Here is a 16031-nt window from a genome sequence, read left to right on the forward strand (position 1 = left end):
CAACATTCCTTGGGTTTTTGTTGTTGCAGCACAGTATCTGACCCACTCACCTCTCAACATGGTAGGGCTCTGTTGTGCTGCATTTACATCTACAGTACAATGGTAGCTGATGCAACAGCTATTTACTGCAGAATGAAAATGATTGATTGCAGAAAGAGACATCTTCCTCAAAGCTGTTTACATGGGGAAGCAGGAAAACTGGAGAGGGTCCAGAAAAATTTTGAAGGGACTCAGCATGCAACCCTCCTGTAGATGGAGGACTTGTGTTTAAAACTCACCTTCCAGACATGAAACCTGCCCCACTGAGCCCTCTTGGCTCTCTTGTGGGGTCACCTGAACACCAAGATTTGCTCAGTCACTGTGAAATTGCCAGTGGGCTTTGCAGCAGTGCCCTGAGGGCTGGCTCTACCTCAGAGAGATGCTGCAACTGCCCCAAGGCCTCTGTGACATGAGCTGACACCTCTTTCCATCAGTCTTCTCAAGAAAATCCTTCCATGTCTTAAGCAGAGGCCTTGGAGGACAAATTACCACAGACACAATTTTTTTTCCTATAATGGAATGTAACATTAAGCACTGGAACATGGAGAAAAACAAAGCAAAAAAGCCCAGGGAAATAATCCTTAGCTTCTAATGATTTTTGCAAAACACTGCTGAAATTAGGTTTTAGAGAAAAAAAAAAGTATTTATCATATCTGTCAACACTGAAAAACTATGGTTAAATTAAAAGTTTATTTTAAACTCTGACTATGATCCAGCAGTGATATGAAATTTATAAATAGCTTATCATACACCACAGTAAAAAAAGTACACTTAGCCTCTTGTTATTGAGACAAATTCATTGTTTTATATGAGACAGGAATTGGCTTTACCCTTCTGACCATCAAAACAGAGAAAAAAAATTAAAACCACAGGGAGGAGAGCAAAACCAACCCACACATCAGAGTCTCCTGTGAAAAGGACCATGGGAAAATGGTCCCTGTTGGAAAAGGCCACCCCAATGCTGAAGCTTGTCCCCATCTGGGCTGAGTCCAGGCAGTGCCAGGCAGCAGAGGCCTCTGATTCCCACCGTGGTGCACAGGATTTCAACCTCTGACCTGCATAAAAGCTGTCCTCAAGCCCTGAGGCAGCCAGGTCCCCAGTTTGAATCAGTTACACTGTGGATGGGTGGCTCTTTCCAAAGCCTTCACACTGTTGTTTTTGGCCGTGGCTTTGACAGCACGGCTGCAGACAACTCCTTGTGCCAGCTCAGCTTCAAAGCAAGAAAAGTCCTGTGGGCCTGATACCAAGTACAAGGCACTGCAGAGACTCTTCAGTAACACAGGGAATAAACTGGGCATTCAGTCTGACTATGCAGCTGTTTTACCTGGCCTGGAATTTTCACACGGCTGATGATGCTGGTGCCTCTCCTGTGTTCTTGCCATGCTCCTGGAGCTTCCCAGTGGTTCCAGGTACCATGCTCAGCTACAAAGGGGCAGAGCCTGCCTGGGTTTTTAAGGTGCCCCCTGAGATCTCCAAGCAGCCCCATGTCAGTGGTGCCTCTGCCAGAGGGGACCAGCGGCTTCCAGGTGGGAGAGGATCAGAAGAATTCTGCTTAGATCATTCAGTCTTGGAACCTCAGACAGCATGCCTTTATCCAAGCTTCATTCATATCCCATAAAACCAGACAAATGTTCTTCATTCTTGGGGCCAGGCAGAGTCACTGTGCTCTGCTCTGGCCGTGGCTTTGTCCCCACATCCCAGGCTCTGTGTGTGTGTCAGGAGGATGCAGACGATGGGCTGTGACACAGCAGCACAAATGCAGCCCCATCAGGATGCTGGCTGCCTGCAGAGCATGCAGCAGCCCAGCCCTGCTGCTCCTGCACGCAGTGCAGAGGCCATGGCTGAGGTGACAGGGAGTGTGTGACCACAGGGTGGCCGTGGAGAACGCTGTGGAGCAGCTCAGAGAGGGAAGAGGGGAAGCTTGTGGCGGGAGGCTCCAAGCAGCAGCAGCAGCAGCCAGGAGCCAAACTGTGACATGAGGAGATAAGGCTCTTGATGGATAGACCTCAGAAGGTTTGAAGGTTTTTGTTCTTCTTGGGTAAGCGGTGAAATATTCACACAGATAAGCTTCAGAAATGCATCTGATCTGAAGCCCTTTGTGTCTTAAAAAGCAGAGCTGGAAATAGAACAAGAGAATTCCTCTGTGGCTTTTGTGGCTCCTGAGCTTTCCTTCTCCAGCACCAGGACGACCAGAATTACCCACACAAGCAAACCAAGAGTCAGGACAGCTCCAACAGCCAGACCCTCCCTGAACCTCAGGCATTCAGCTGTGCCTGAGCACCAGCCTAGGTGAGGGCTGAAGACAGCACTGAGGATGGCCACCAATTAACCTGCACTTGGAATTGCAGTGCTTGAGTGGAGTGCTTTTGGAGGGTGCATCACTTCCTTGGAAATAAATTAGAGTCCTGTACTCTACTCCAGCAAGTTTCCTTGTACCATAAGTTGTTTAAACAGTTTGTCATTATGCATTTCCCATTCAGACAAAAAACAGACCACAAAGCCTGAGGCACCAAGGCTGGTAGGAAAACGGAAATCCTGCTCCAAGCGGGCAGAGAGCAGCTCCCTGGCTCTGGGCAGCGCTGGCAGACCCAGCAAAGGTTTGGGGCAGGAAGTAGCAATTTCTGGCTCTGTAGAAACCTTTCAGGTTCACCTTTGAAATATGACTCCCGATCAGTTCTGCAGGGTTTGTGCCTGAGCATCCCCCAGGTTTGGCATGCCTTAGGGAGGAACCAGATCCAAACCCCGAGGTCGGAGCAGCAGAGGGCTTCCAGCGAGCCGGAGAGTCCATTTAGGGTCCCATTCAGGGTGAGCTCGTCTCTTCCCCTGTGTCTCTCCCTGGGCTTTTCAATTTGCCGTTTGTTACTTTGCTCTAATGAGTCTCCCCATCCACCCCCCAGCTTTAACCCCTTCCCTGCCAAGCCGTGTCTGGAGTTTACAGGAGAAAGTTGTTTATGTTAAATAGCTTTGTAATAGTTTCCTCCTCCGCCACCTCCCTTCCTTCCCCCATAAAAGCCCTACGGCATGTTTGGCAAAGCCCGTAAACAAACAGGAGGGTTTGGAGACCCAGCAAATATTTGGTGAACCCAGTGGGGAAATAATGTCTTTTTTGAAGGACGTTACAGCCTGAATTCATAATAGTAGGAAACTAGTGTCCACCCTAGGTAAGGAATTGTCTGCTTGCAGCTACCAGGCATAAAATACAGATGCCCATGCAGCCAAAAGTCATCACTGGGTGCAGGGGGTTAACCCTGTGCTTTCCTCCCCAGTCAAGGTGGTGCTGATGGCAGCAAATGTATGTGTTTGCTAATCTCCAAATACTTGAAGTTGTGACAAGTGGGCAGGGAAAGAAGAACACAAAAAAGGCAAGTGTTTTGAACTCACCTAGGCTGATGAACAGAAGCACAAGGCAATGAAAATCCATTAGCCTGACTGCTCCCTGCAGAGGAAAACCAGGCACACAAAATCCAATTCATTATTCTCTTTCTTATTTAACACTAAGTAAGTCATTCAACTTTACTACTTGATCTATCCATTTTCTTTCGTAGTAGGGCTGCAGGAAATCTTTCTCTTCTCAAAGGGGGTTTCAAGTTTCTCACTGATATCATGTAAAAAATACTTGGGAGTGTATGAGTAAAAAATAACTGCATTTCAAAGGGAGCTTGAGCCACGCAGATAATGATAATTTTTCTTCTCTGAAGCACAGAACAGAAGAGTGGAGGCCCCTGGGAGCTGGGAGCACCATTGTTCTTCTTCCAGGCCATTATCTGGAGACAGGCTCTGAGATAGACTCCGATGAGGCCACAGGAAGGATTATCTGTTCGGAGTGCTAATGGCATGCATTTGACAACATCAACCATTTAATTTATGAGGTGCCTTGTAACTTAAAGGCAAAGAAATTCATACCATGCAATAGCCCAAACACATCCGGTGCAATTAAAAATCGTCTGGTCAAAGCCCAGCCTGCTCTACAGCCCCACTCACCTAATTACAGCTATGTAGAAAAGTTCTACATTCCTAAAAGGCACCTTACTGGATTTTGTACTGTGATGGCAGCGTTATATAATGAGAAATATATTAATGGAAACTATCCAGCACTGAAATCATTCCAGCCTTTTTATCATCACATTCCTTGCTCCCACATAAGTGAAGTGTGCAGGAATAAAAGCTGCTAAACATCATTCACCAGCAGGCAGGATGGGGATTGCTCACAAGCCCCTAAGAGCTCAGTGGTGCCCATGGGTGTTGGGATTCCCTACATACACTCTGGGCAAACAGAGCTGCTCTTCCTGGGGAATTATTTTTCCACTGTCCCTGGCTTGTGGCCAGGTCACCCTCTTGTATTTGAGGACAGTTTAGTGCTGTGACCCACATGAGTTGCTCTTTCAGCTGCCCTGGTCCCAATCTCTTTCGAAAGTTTGTCCCATGCCCCATGTTCTGGAAATAATCAGACTTAATTTTCTTTTCTATTGCACCAGTGTTTATAAAAAACTAAATTTATTTTGACTTTTCACATACAGTGAGAAGCTTAATGCCTTAGTCACTAAGCCTCTGAATAGAATATTCTGAGCAGATTCTGAAAGGGAGAGAAGGTTTGAGTGGCGAGTCCTCTTTTTTCAGCACCACTCAAGCAAAACAATGGGCCAGAGAGGGCTGGTCTGGGTCTCAGCTTCTGCAACGTCACCACCAGACATGAGATTTGTGATCACACTAAGACATCTAAATCAGGGCTGCTACCAAAACAGAGATCCCTAACCCATCACTCTGCATCTTCCTATGCCAATTGCTACCTGTGTCCGTGCTGGGTCAGCTGAAACAGACTTTGAAAGGGCTGGTTTTCAGCCACAGGAGCCCACTGCTCATGCAGCACCACAGGCAGCAGAGCCAGGCTGGGGAGCAAGACATGCAACGGGGCTTGGGGGCTGGGGAGGAGAGGGGACAAGCACCCTGGCTTGGATGGGCTGATGCTGAAAACCAGAGAGGCATCTACCCTGTTGCCAGAGAGCTGAAAACTACCTGGCAGGGAAACAGGAACAAAACCTCTCCCATGGATGTTCTCAAGGCGGTTCAGAGCACTGCTACAACACCTGTTGTCACTGGCAATGACTGCAGCAGCTGCCTTGTGCTGCATATTAGCTAAAAGCTCCCCAAAGCCCGAGTATTCGACACAAGCTGTTTTATGAGCATCCCCACAGATGCTCCTGGATGCACCGGCAGTGTGGCTGTCCTAGTCAGGGAACCTCCAGGGTCCCAGCGATGCTTCCCTCAGTCGGGGCTGTGTGTGAGCAGCAGGTCCCGCTGCTGCCTGCCGTGCCCGCAGCCGGGATGAGCGCTGCCTGCCAGCCAACACATCCCACACCGCCCTCCTGTCCTAACGCAGCTAATTGAGATTTCATTTGACGGCTCCCAAGTGAGCATTTAGGGGAAGAGCAGACAAACAAAACACCCTTGGCTGAGGGCGGGCTCTGCGAGCTGTGAAACAATGGGAGCGCTGTGGGACAAGTCCCGGGTTACCTGCTCCAGGCCAAGAGGAAGCGCTCCTCTTGTTATCCAAGACACTCACCTTCGTGTCTCAGGACACCTCTGCGGTCCCTCCGAGGGACACACATTTCACACCCGAAAGGCAGCAGAGGGAGGTGTCTGTGCGGTGGCTGAGGTGGATGGCGTTGTCCATCACCACGGCATCACACACGGGGTGCGCAGGAGCATCTGTAACCCTCAGTGGGGCGGTCAGTGCGGGGCTCTTCATCTGCACACGGAAACTTCATCCCTGAGCGCTGTTCTCCCTTCCCCACTGGGAATTCCCGCCGGCGGCTTTTCTTGATGCCTTCTTCTTAACGAGAGGTCTCTAAATTTTGGCAGCAAATCGCTCTTCAAATTTTACCACCAGGAAAAATCTTTTGTGATGGGCTATTGTGCTGTCCCTGCCATTGTTCCTTACGGTGGCAGGGTGTCCCCTCTGAGGGAGGGCAGCTTGCAGATTTTAAGGGGACTGCAGCATTCACCTGGCCCTGCAAAATGGCTTGTTGGTAGCTGAAATATTTATACACCCAGCAGCTACTGAGATTTTGAGGTCTTTAGTGTCTCTGTTTGCCTCTTTAGTGTACACACTTAGATCTGCCTTTCAAAGCATTGTGCCAGTGAGCTTAAGACTAATTATCAAAATAACTTTAGTCGGAAGAAGCCAAATATTGTGGCTTTGAGAGAGACACTGGACCAGCCTTGCAAAGGTACATCACTGCCTAGAGACACGCAGCAGTTGCTAATGGCTAAGGCACTGAACTAGTAGAAAATCCTCATTAAATCTCATTAAGGACAACAGGATTCGGTGCATTACACAGGATCAGATGGGAAGGGTGCACCATTACATCTGAGATGCTCTGCTAATCATGGCAATAGCAAAAGTCTATAGATGGTAAGTTTCTGTTTTCTTCTTTAGGTTGTGAACCTGGAGGTGAAGACTCATTTCCTACTTGTCTGGGAATTTTGCACCCTGGTGCAGCCAGTATTCATAACTCTGAACATCAATCCTGAAAGGAATGGGTAGAACCAAACCCAGACACTGCCCAGAACCTGGTACAGCTCATGTCTGGATTCAAACAGCTGCCAGGGCACAGACAAAAAAAAACTTGTGCTCCTGGGTGCTAAGGCCAAGCAGGCAAACATTACCATGAAGAACCTGGAAACTGAGTGGGGGGAGGCAGGAAAAAAAAAAAAAAAGGTTAGCTTGTGAAGCAAATGTGAGTATCAGGCTGCTGGTTTTGGTGAACCAGGAAACTGATCACCAGTTTACATAACAAACCCAAACTCTGCTCCAGTTCCAGCACGGCGGGCCCGATCCTGCGGCTGGTTGGCAGGACAGAGGATGAGTCAGGGCAGGGGCACACCCGGCATAGCCAGGGCAGAGCGGGCACAGCCGGGGCTCCCCGGGCACAGCCACACCCACGGGAATGTCCACACCCGGGAATATCCACACCCCGGGAATGTCCACACCCGGGAATATCCACATCCCGGGAATATCCACACCCCGGGAATGTCCACACCCGGGAATATCCACACCACGGGAATATCCACACCCCGAGAATGTCCACACCCGGGAATATCCACACCCCGGGAATATCCACACCCCGGGCACATCCACACCCCGAGAATGTCCACACCCCGGGAATGTCCACACCCGGGAATATCCACACCCCGGGAATGTCCACACCCGGGAATATCCACACCCCGGGAATGTCCACACCCCGGGCACATCCACACCCCGAGAATGTCCACACCCCGGGAATATCCACACCCCGGGAATATCCACACCCCGGGCACAGCCACACCCCGGGCACAGCCACACCCCGGGCACAGCCACACCCCGGGAATATCCACACCCCGGGCACAGCCACACCCCGGGAATGTCCACACCCCGGGAATATCCACACCCCGGGCACAGCCACACCCCGGGAATGTCCACACCCCGGGAATATCCACACCCCGGGCACATCCACACCCCGGGAATATCCACACCCCGGGAATGTCCACACCCCGGGAATATCCACACCCCGAGCACAGCCACACCCCGGGAATATCCACACCCCGGGAATGTCCACACTCCGGGAATATCCACACCCCGGGCACATCCACACCCCGGGAATATCCACACCCCGGGAATGTCCACACTCCGGGAATATCCACACCCCGGGCACATCCACACCCCGGGAATATCCACACCCCGGGAATGTCCACATCCCGGGCACATCCACACTCCGGGCACATCCACATGCCGGGAATATCCACACCTCGGGCACATCCACACCCCGGGAATATCAACACCCTGCCCGCAGCGCTGCCACCCCCCGAGGCCACGGGGCACCTCCACTTTGGCACATGGAACAGGAGGGTGGCTCCAGACTGAGGGACCACTCCAGCTCCAGCGAAACTCAGGTGGAGCCACTGGAGAGGAGGGGGCGATGCTGAGGGCTCCCGTGTGCCCACGGCTGGCCAGGGAGCTGCGTGGCTTTACATCAGCAGAAAGCTACTCAGGTATGCTTTAGTCTGCTGCTGTTATCCACAAAGAATAAGAAAAACTTCTAGGAATGTTTTGGGCGTATGTCAGCTGCCAGTCCTTTGGTGGCATGGTCCTGTATGGAATGTCCGACCTTTCACACTTCTCAACCTGTGTTTCCACAGTGCCTCTGCCTGACGTATCCCTCTCCAAAGCAACTACACTTTACCAGTAAAAGGCAACACGTACAGCATGGCCAAGGATACCCCTGCGTTCCTTTTTGCACTGACAATCATGTGTTTACTAGCACTACCTTTTTTATCCTTTTCCCATCTTGGTCAGTTTTCCCAGCAGAGTCTGACAGGCTGGAGTTACTGAATTGCAGGGATAAATCACCTGCTGTTACCATGGGCTGCTCCTCGTGGATGGGCAGGCACACAAACACCTCAGAGAAAAAGCAGATCGATTTCTTCTGTGACATGATTGACACAAATATTGTCGAACTTACATTATGCGTGATTGTTTATATAAAGAGAAAGAATCCTTACTTCCTCCTGGGGTGTTTGGGAGTTTGGCAGGGTCTGAAAGAGAGTCAGTGGTGCATAGGCTAATGCTCCTGGGGGAGAGTGTGCTCAGTGCTATTGCAGATCACATTAGTGCTCTTGACACAATCAAACAGAAAGTCCCAGCTGAACAATGAGTTTTTAGGATGCAAAGTGAAACGTTAGGAGGGTGTGTACATCGCCGTGAATTTGCTTCACCTTGCTCGTTGGTGTGGCAGTAATAGAACTATTTTTAGGTATAATCCTTCAAACAGAACATGACTTCTCCTTTCTGATTAGTACAAAGCTGGCTGCTAGTCAAAGGATAATTATTTCCCAACACATCACCTAACACAACCAGCAAACAAAACACTCATTATTTGAACTATCCACCACTAACTGTTGTTTAGCAGTTAACATTTTCTCCGCAGCTTTATATAGGACTAATTGCTGCAGCTTCATTAGCAGAGGTCATTTGCTGTTGGTAACAATACTTTTCTGGTGATAGTCTCTCGTATGAGATTAGATTATCAGGTCAAATTCTGCTCCCAGTGGCAATGATGCCTGACCGCATTTGGCCTCACGAAAGTCTGCTCTTTTCAGCTCATAGCTGTCCAATTTCCAGCCCTGCAGCTGATATATTACATAAAGGAAGTAAGTGCACTCCACCAGACGGGAAATTACAATAAATTAGGAAAGTGTGCAGCACAAGGAAGGTTTGCAAAATAGCCACTTAAAGGTTATTAATAAAACTTCAGCCTCAGATAGAGTTTAGGGGAAAAAAAAAAAAAGGTGATAAAGAAGTTGTCCTTATAGTTGAGGACACGTGGATACCCAAGAGGGAAAGCAGCTTCTGCATCAGAATCAGTGCATGCAGCAACTCAAACAGCCAGCTGACTCTGTCAAATGCACAGTTCAGATCCTAAGCCACCTTTTTTGCACACAGTTCCATGCTGCTTGGAGCTACAGACAGTGGATGCTGAGGGCTGCAGTCTCAGAGTGCAGTGGATTTGCAGGAGGGCTTCTGTGCGGCTCTCACTGGTGGGGAGGGCCTGCTGCTTGTCTGAAACAGCCTCAACTTCTCTGAGCACACGCAAAACTGAATCCAGTCCTTCAACCTGATCTATTCCCATTTAAACACGTGGAGAGAGGCAGCCTTCTTTTCAGAAGTGCTGAGCAAACACTGCACAGAGTGCGGCCGGCGCCTCGGAGAACCAGGCGTCTTCCATGTGGAAGTCTCCAGGCATCCTCGCCAAATAATTTTGGTCCTGGCAGCTGCAGGACATTTTCTCTGAGTGGATTTCTGCCTTACCTGTGTCTCCCTTCCCTGCAGGCCTGTGGCTCTTGGCTGTTGCTTCCCTGCCCACGTACGTGTGCAGCCGCATGCCTACCACCTTTTCCTTCTGACTTGCAGCTCCAACTGCTAATCCACGTCTGGTTTTCGTCAGAAAAAAATATTCATCCTGAGTGTTTGACTCACTGCCTCCGGAGTATTTCAGCTGCCCCACAGCGCTTCTCAGAGTATCCTTCTCTGCAGAGAACAGCCTGTTCTGAGTGTGATCCACAGCAGACTGCTCGCCAGCAGCCTCCCCTTCCCCGCACACGTGTGTGCCATATGTCCTGCTCTGTCCTCACTGTTCCTGTGCCTTTTCCCCACCATGCAAGATGGACTGGCATGCCCTGTGCAGGCTGCCAGTGGGATTTACTTCAGCTGTCTATGAAGAGACTCAGTGTGTCAGCCTCCAGACTCTTCCAGCAGGTTGTCAACTGGCAAAAAATCAACAGCAGACGAATCCTGGCTGCTTTGCTGACACAGCTGGCCCTTCTGAGGTCAGTGGGCTAAACTCATCCTGCCTCAGTGCCATTACACTTGTTCAGGAGGTGCATCACCCAGCTCAGTTCTTCAGCAGGGCATTTTTCTGGCCATAAATTTCCCACCTAAGTTGGACTCTGTTGAGACAAAATTGTCAGCACTTTCTAAAGTCTAAGGACAGAAGTGTTTGGATAGTTAAAACTGAGCATGTGAACTGATTTATGAGATGAAGATCCAAGTCCATTAGGCTGTCCTGCTCCGTGCAGTAGGCACTGTGCTTCCTCAGGATCCAGCACCCTGCTGAGGATGAGGGTTTGACAGCCACTTCACTTCCCAGCCAGGTGCTGGGGTCCTGTCCTGCTCTACCCAGCAGGCTGGGCCCTGGCCCTGCCCTGGCTCTGTGGTCCACAACATGCACAAGGAAAGCAATGCTGTCTCCCCATCCCATCCCAGACATGCACAGCCAACATCTCGCTGCTGGCATCAGACACCATCACCCAGTGCACCCTTTTGGTCCTGTTGTGTTTGCTGTAATCAAAGATAAAACCAGATTGTTTCGGGTTTTTTAATAATTTGGTGGCAGAGTGACAGAGCCCACTTCACTTAGCTCCTGATCTGATGTCACCCCAGCATTTTCAGGGGCCCATTTCACTGTTATCAAGGACAACAACATTAACTGCAGCTCACATCAAACTCCAGTTACATCAATGGAAAAGTATTGTTTACTTCTCCAGTCCCTTTATTTTGCATTTGCATAAAAAAGAGTAACGTTTTTTCCCCCCATGAAAATACAACATTAGAAATTGCAAAGGACAAATTCCTTAACTTCAAAAACAAAGAAAAACGAACAACTGGTTTCCAAAACAAACTGCAAGCCACCACCCTGAAGAACTCACGTTAGGAAATGCTGTTCCTGGGAGCTGATATTTAATTAAATCATACTCCTGAGTTTAATAAAGCTAAAAAATTTGCACTTTTATTCTGCACTGTCTTTTTGTTTCTCTGTCTGCCACGTATTCATTTCAGTAATGAAAATCTTTATGAAGCCACAAGGATAGAGCACATCTTCATAAAGCAACGAAGGAAGACAACCTTTTGGAGCAGGGACACTAAGCTGCAGCACTTCTGTTCACTGCAACTCCTTACTTAGAGCAATGAAAAATATAACATTCAGTTATCATGACCTGCTTGGGCAGGATCAGGCCTGCTGTCAACACGAGGTGCACTTAACTTGTGGAGTGGCACGTAATGTTTACAGAGATTTCTTTCTACTCAAGACCATTTTAAGCTTTCAAATTAAGTGTCCTCTATAATCTTAAATATTCTGGTCTCCTGACTCCCAGCCATCTACTCCTATGACAACAACAACAAAAGAAAAAAAAAAAAGAAAAAAAGGAAACAAAAATAGAGAAGAATATCTTCCAGAAAGGAATAGTTGAAGAAAATGCGTATTCATTATCAGAGTGGAAACACCTTGTCTTTAGCCATTAATTTAGCCATTAATTTTTTCCCATTAATAAGGGAAGTCAGTGGACCTCAATGCAACAGGAACACAACCATACTGGGTTTCAAACAGGTTTTTTACAATACTGTGTCAGGAAAAGCCATTAGATCAAGTTGTATTGGTAATCAGAGCCATCTTTGGAGAAAAACAAATGCTGTTCTTCCCATTATAGGTTGGTATTGTTTCAAAACCTATAGAGACACACTTGCTTGTGCTGCAATGGTATTTATTGCACATAGACCAATTACTTACACAGTAGTAAATTGCACCAAAGTATAAATATGTTATAAAACACACACAGAGAGGAAAATGGAAATGACACACAAGTGCTAACATAACAGCAGATTCACGTGGGCATTTAGAAATAAAAATAAAAATAATAAAGTCTCTTAAGATATTTTAATTTATAATACGGATATATTTACAGTACCTGCAAAAAATAATATTAAAAAAGTCACTCTCTCAAGAAAACTATAACACATCAGACAAAACCAGAAATCAGGTTCAGGGTCGGTGTTACTTAAACCTCCGTTTCCTTTTCAATCTGCATGTGTGTATGTGTGTGCAAGTAACATCTTCAAATAACTTTACAACTCTCTAACACTGTGCAAAAAACGACTTTGTCGCCATTAAAAAAAAAATAATAAATGTGCAGTAAATTTTTGTTGCCAGGATTCTCCCCTCTCCCCCGGTTCATCTGTAATTACAATGAACAAGCTGCAGAAGGTTCCTCACAGCCTCCCCCCCTCCCCGGCCCCTGTCATAAAACCCTATTAGTGGTATGTAAATATGCTGTTTAATATAAACATGGTCCCTTCATTCCCCTGTACAATATGCACAGTTTGAGGTAGAAGTTTCTCAGCCTGACTGCTATTGTCTGGCCGAAGGAGATAAGCACAGTAACTCACTGCTGCCTGATGCAGAGGGAACAAGCACAAGAATGTGGGTTGGGTGGTTTCACCCCTTTTCAAAATACACCAGTGCTCCTCATCGCTCATCGTTTTCTCTCTCGCTGCTCTGCAGACGAGGAGAGCACGGCTACTCCGAGCTCAAAACTCATCTTGCCAGCACGTCTCCGTCCTGCCGGCCGCGCTCTGCTCCCGGAGCACCTGCAGCAGCGACCCCGCGCCTCCCAAAATCCCGCTGCCCCGGGAGAGGGGGAGAGCCCCGGGGCCAGGCGGCGGTGGCCGGACACAGCCAAGGGCCAGCAGCACCCGCTGGCTCGGCCACCAGCACGGTCCTGGGACAGTCCCCCGAGCGCGGGCGCTGCCGCCAGTCCCCGCGACAGCGCGTCTCCTAAAGACAAGGTGTTTGTCTCTGGGATGGGCTGTTTATTTCCTTTGTTCTCCGGTCAGTGGGTTTCCTGTTTTCTGTAGTTTCGGATGAGGTATGTCGTACACCGCCAGTTCACCTGCTTCTATTCCTAAGTAAACAGCCGCACTCCCCCTGCCAAGGCAGGGATCGTTCAGCTCGGCAGTAGCATTACCATGCAGCTGCCGGGGATTTTTCCGCTCGTGCGCGTCTCCCTGCCTGCCTTTTCCCTCCTGTCCCGGCTCGGACGCGGCCCCCACGCCCCTCCTATACCTTGGACTCGGAGTCGGAGGCTTTGCTCTGTCCCTCGTCCAGGCTGGACTCGCTGCCGCCCCGAGTGCCCCCGTTGCAGTCGGACCAGGTCCCGGCCAGGCTGCGCTCGGGGGAGCCCACGGTGCTGACGAAGCCCCCGGGCAGCCGGGCCAGCTCCCCGCCGCCGCCGTGCAGCCAGCGGTCGGCTTTCCGGCGGCAGCAGAGCAGCCTCTTGAAGGCCTTACGAAAGTCGGGGCTGCGGCAGTAGATGATGGGGTTGAACGCGGAGTTGGCGTAGCCCAGCCAGTTGAAGAAAACGAAGAGCCAGTCCGGCACCAGGTCCCTGTTGAAGACGTTGACGATGTTCACCAGGAAGAAGGGCAGCCAGCAGAGGGTGAACACCCCCATGATGATGCCCAAAGTCTTGAGGGCTTTCTGCTCCTTCATGGCCATGATGCGGGAGGTCTTTCGCTTGCTGGCTCGCCCGTTGCCGAGGATGGGCTGGTGGTGAGGGTGAGCGGGCAGGGGCGTCTGCGGCTGCTCCTGGCTGCCGTAGAATCGGCCCTCGCACCTATCGATCTTCCTCATCTGCTCCTTGGCCTCCCTGTACACCCGAAGGTACACGAAGATCATGATGAGAAGGGGGATGTAAAAAGAAATGATGGACGAGGCGATGGCGTAAGCCCTGTTGGTGACGAAGTCGCAGCAGCCCGGATCCTGGTAGCACTCCAGAGCCTGGGGGTCGTCATCCCGCCACCAGTGCATCATGATGGGCAAGAAGGAGACCAGGGCAGAGATGGCCCAGACGGTGCAGATGATGCCCTTGGCCCGACCCTTGGTCATGAGGCTCTGGTAGCGGAAAGGCGAGGTGATGGCCAGGTAGCGGTCGATGGCGATGACGCACAGGGTCTCGATGCTGGCCGTCACGCAGAGCACGTCCAGGGAGGTCCAGCACTCGCAGAGGAAGGATCCCCAGAGCCAGGTGCCCCGCACCACCAGCGTGGCCCCGAAGGGCACCACCAGCAGCCCCATCACCAGGTCGGCGCAGGCCAGCGAGGTGATAAACAGGTTGGTGAGGGTCTGCAGCCGCTGCGTCCTCCCGATGGCCGCGATCACCATCACGTTCCCGGCCACGATGAGCAGCACCACCAGGGCCATCAGCAGGCTCATGCCCACAGCCCACTGCTGCGACAGCAGCTCGGCGGCGGGCAGCTGCCTGCTCCCGGGCGGCACGGCCGTCACCCCGGCCACGGAGCGGTTCTGGGGGCCGCAGTCCGGAGGCAGCCACCCATCGCCCATGGCTGTGCGGGGCGCTCCGGCCGCCGCTCCGCACCGCGCCGCGGGCAGGAAGGCGGCGCCGCCGCCGCTGCCACCGCCCGGGGGCTGCCGCATGGCCCCGCGCCGCGCCGCCGGACGGGCCCGCCCCGGCACCGCCCCGACACCGCCCCGGGACCGCCTTGGTACGGCCCCGGTACCGCCCCGGCACCGCCCGCCGCCAATCGGCACTCAGGGAACGGGACTGACCCGCCCCGCCCGCGCACCGGCGGCACCGCTGTCCCTGCCCCTATCCCTGCCCCTATCCCTGCCCCTATCCCTGCCCCTATCCCTGCCCCTATCCCTGCCCCTATCCCTGCCCCTATCCCTGCCCCTATCCCTGTCCCTATGCCTGCCCCTATCCCTGCCCCTATCCCTGTCCCTATGCCTGCCCCTATCCCTGCCCCTATCCCTGCCCCTATCCCTGCCCCTATCCCTGCCCCTATCCCTGCCCCTATCCCTGCCCCTATGCCTTCCCCTATGCCTTCCCCTATCCCGGCCCTTATACCCGCCCCTCTCCGTGTCCCTCTCCCTGCCGGTACCCCGCCCGGACCCCCCGGACCCCGTCTTTGCTGTGGCTGCGCTCTGCTGCCCCGCGGCTGCCGGGCCCGGAGCTCCCTTCCCGCACGGCAGCGTGGGTGTCCTGGGCATGGGGTGTCTGTGCCCGGCAGCGGCGGGGCAGGCAGGGGACACGGGCAGGGTGGGCTCCTACCGGCTTCTGGAGCAGAAGTTACTTCTCTTTACCCCTGGAAAAAGCAAAATGCCAGCACTGCCAGCATCATTCTCCACTGGAAAGTAATTGACATCCCCTCCCGTTGGATGTCCCCATCAGGGACAAGCGTGGCGCTCGCAAGCCCCTGTCCCCAGTGCCTTCTCTCCCAGCCTGGGCAGCCCCAGTGGCCCCGTAAAACCCGCTGAAAGGGACGATGCTGCAGCTCCGTGCAGGGACCGCGGCTGTCGCTTGTCCCCTGCATCTCCCCGTTGCGAGTCCTCTTGTCCCCATCTCCTCCAGCCCTGCCAGGCCAAGCCACTGCAGGGTTGGGAGGTGGGAGCCCCAGCTCCCTTTTCTGGCATTTCTCTGCTGTACTGAACAGGTCCCTCTGGACTTTTAAAAATGTACGCAGTAGCTTTTACGCGGCCTGATCAAACCCACTAAATCTAGGGACTGCTCTAAGTATTAATGCTGTTAGTACAATTATTTGGTAATTAACACTAAAGTACGTGAAACATCAGGAGGCTGCAATGCCCAGATAATCAACTGAGCAA

The 16031-nt window shown here is 51.5% G+C and overlaps 1 protein-coding gene across 1 annotated transcript; it reads right to left on the minus strand.

Moving 5' to 3' along the window:
• Positions 1-710: 710 nt before the first annotated feature.
• On the minus strand, positions 711-14877 carry ADRB1 (adrenoceptor beta 1). The gene is given in 3 exon segments (XM_066323554.1): positions 711-3400; positions 3403-3475; positions 13473-14877. Coding segments are annotated over 3 exon segments (1539 nt in total). The 5' UTR covers positions 14844-14877; the 3' UTR covers positions 711-3305.
• Between the last annotated feature and the right edge of the window lie 1154 nt (positions 14878-16031).

This window comes from Sylvia atricapilla, chromosome 8, assembly GCF_009819655.1.
Source record: "Sylvia atricapilla isolate bSylAtr1 chromosome 8, bSylAtr1.pri, whole genome shotgun sequence".
Taxonomy (NCBI): Eukaryota; Metazoa; Chordata; class Aves; order Passeriformes; family Sylviidae; genus Sylvia; species Sylvia atricapilla.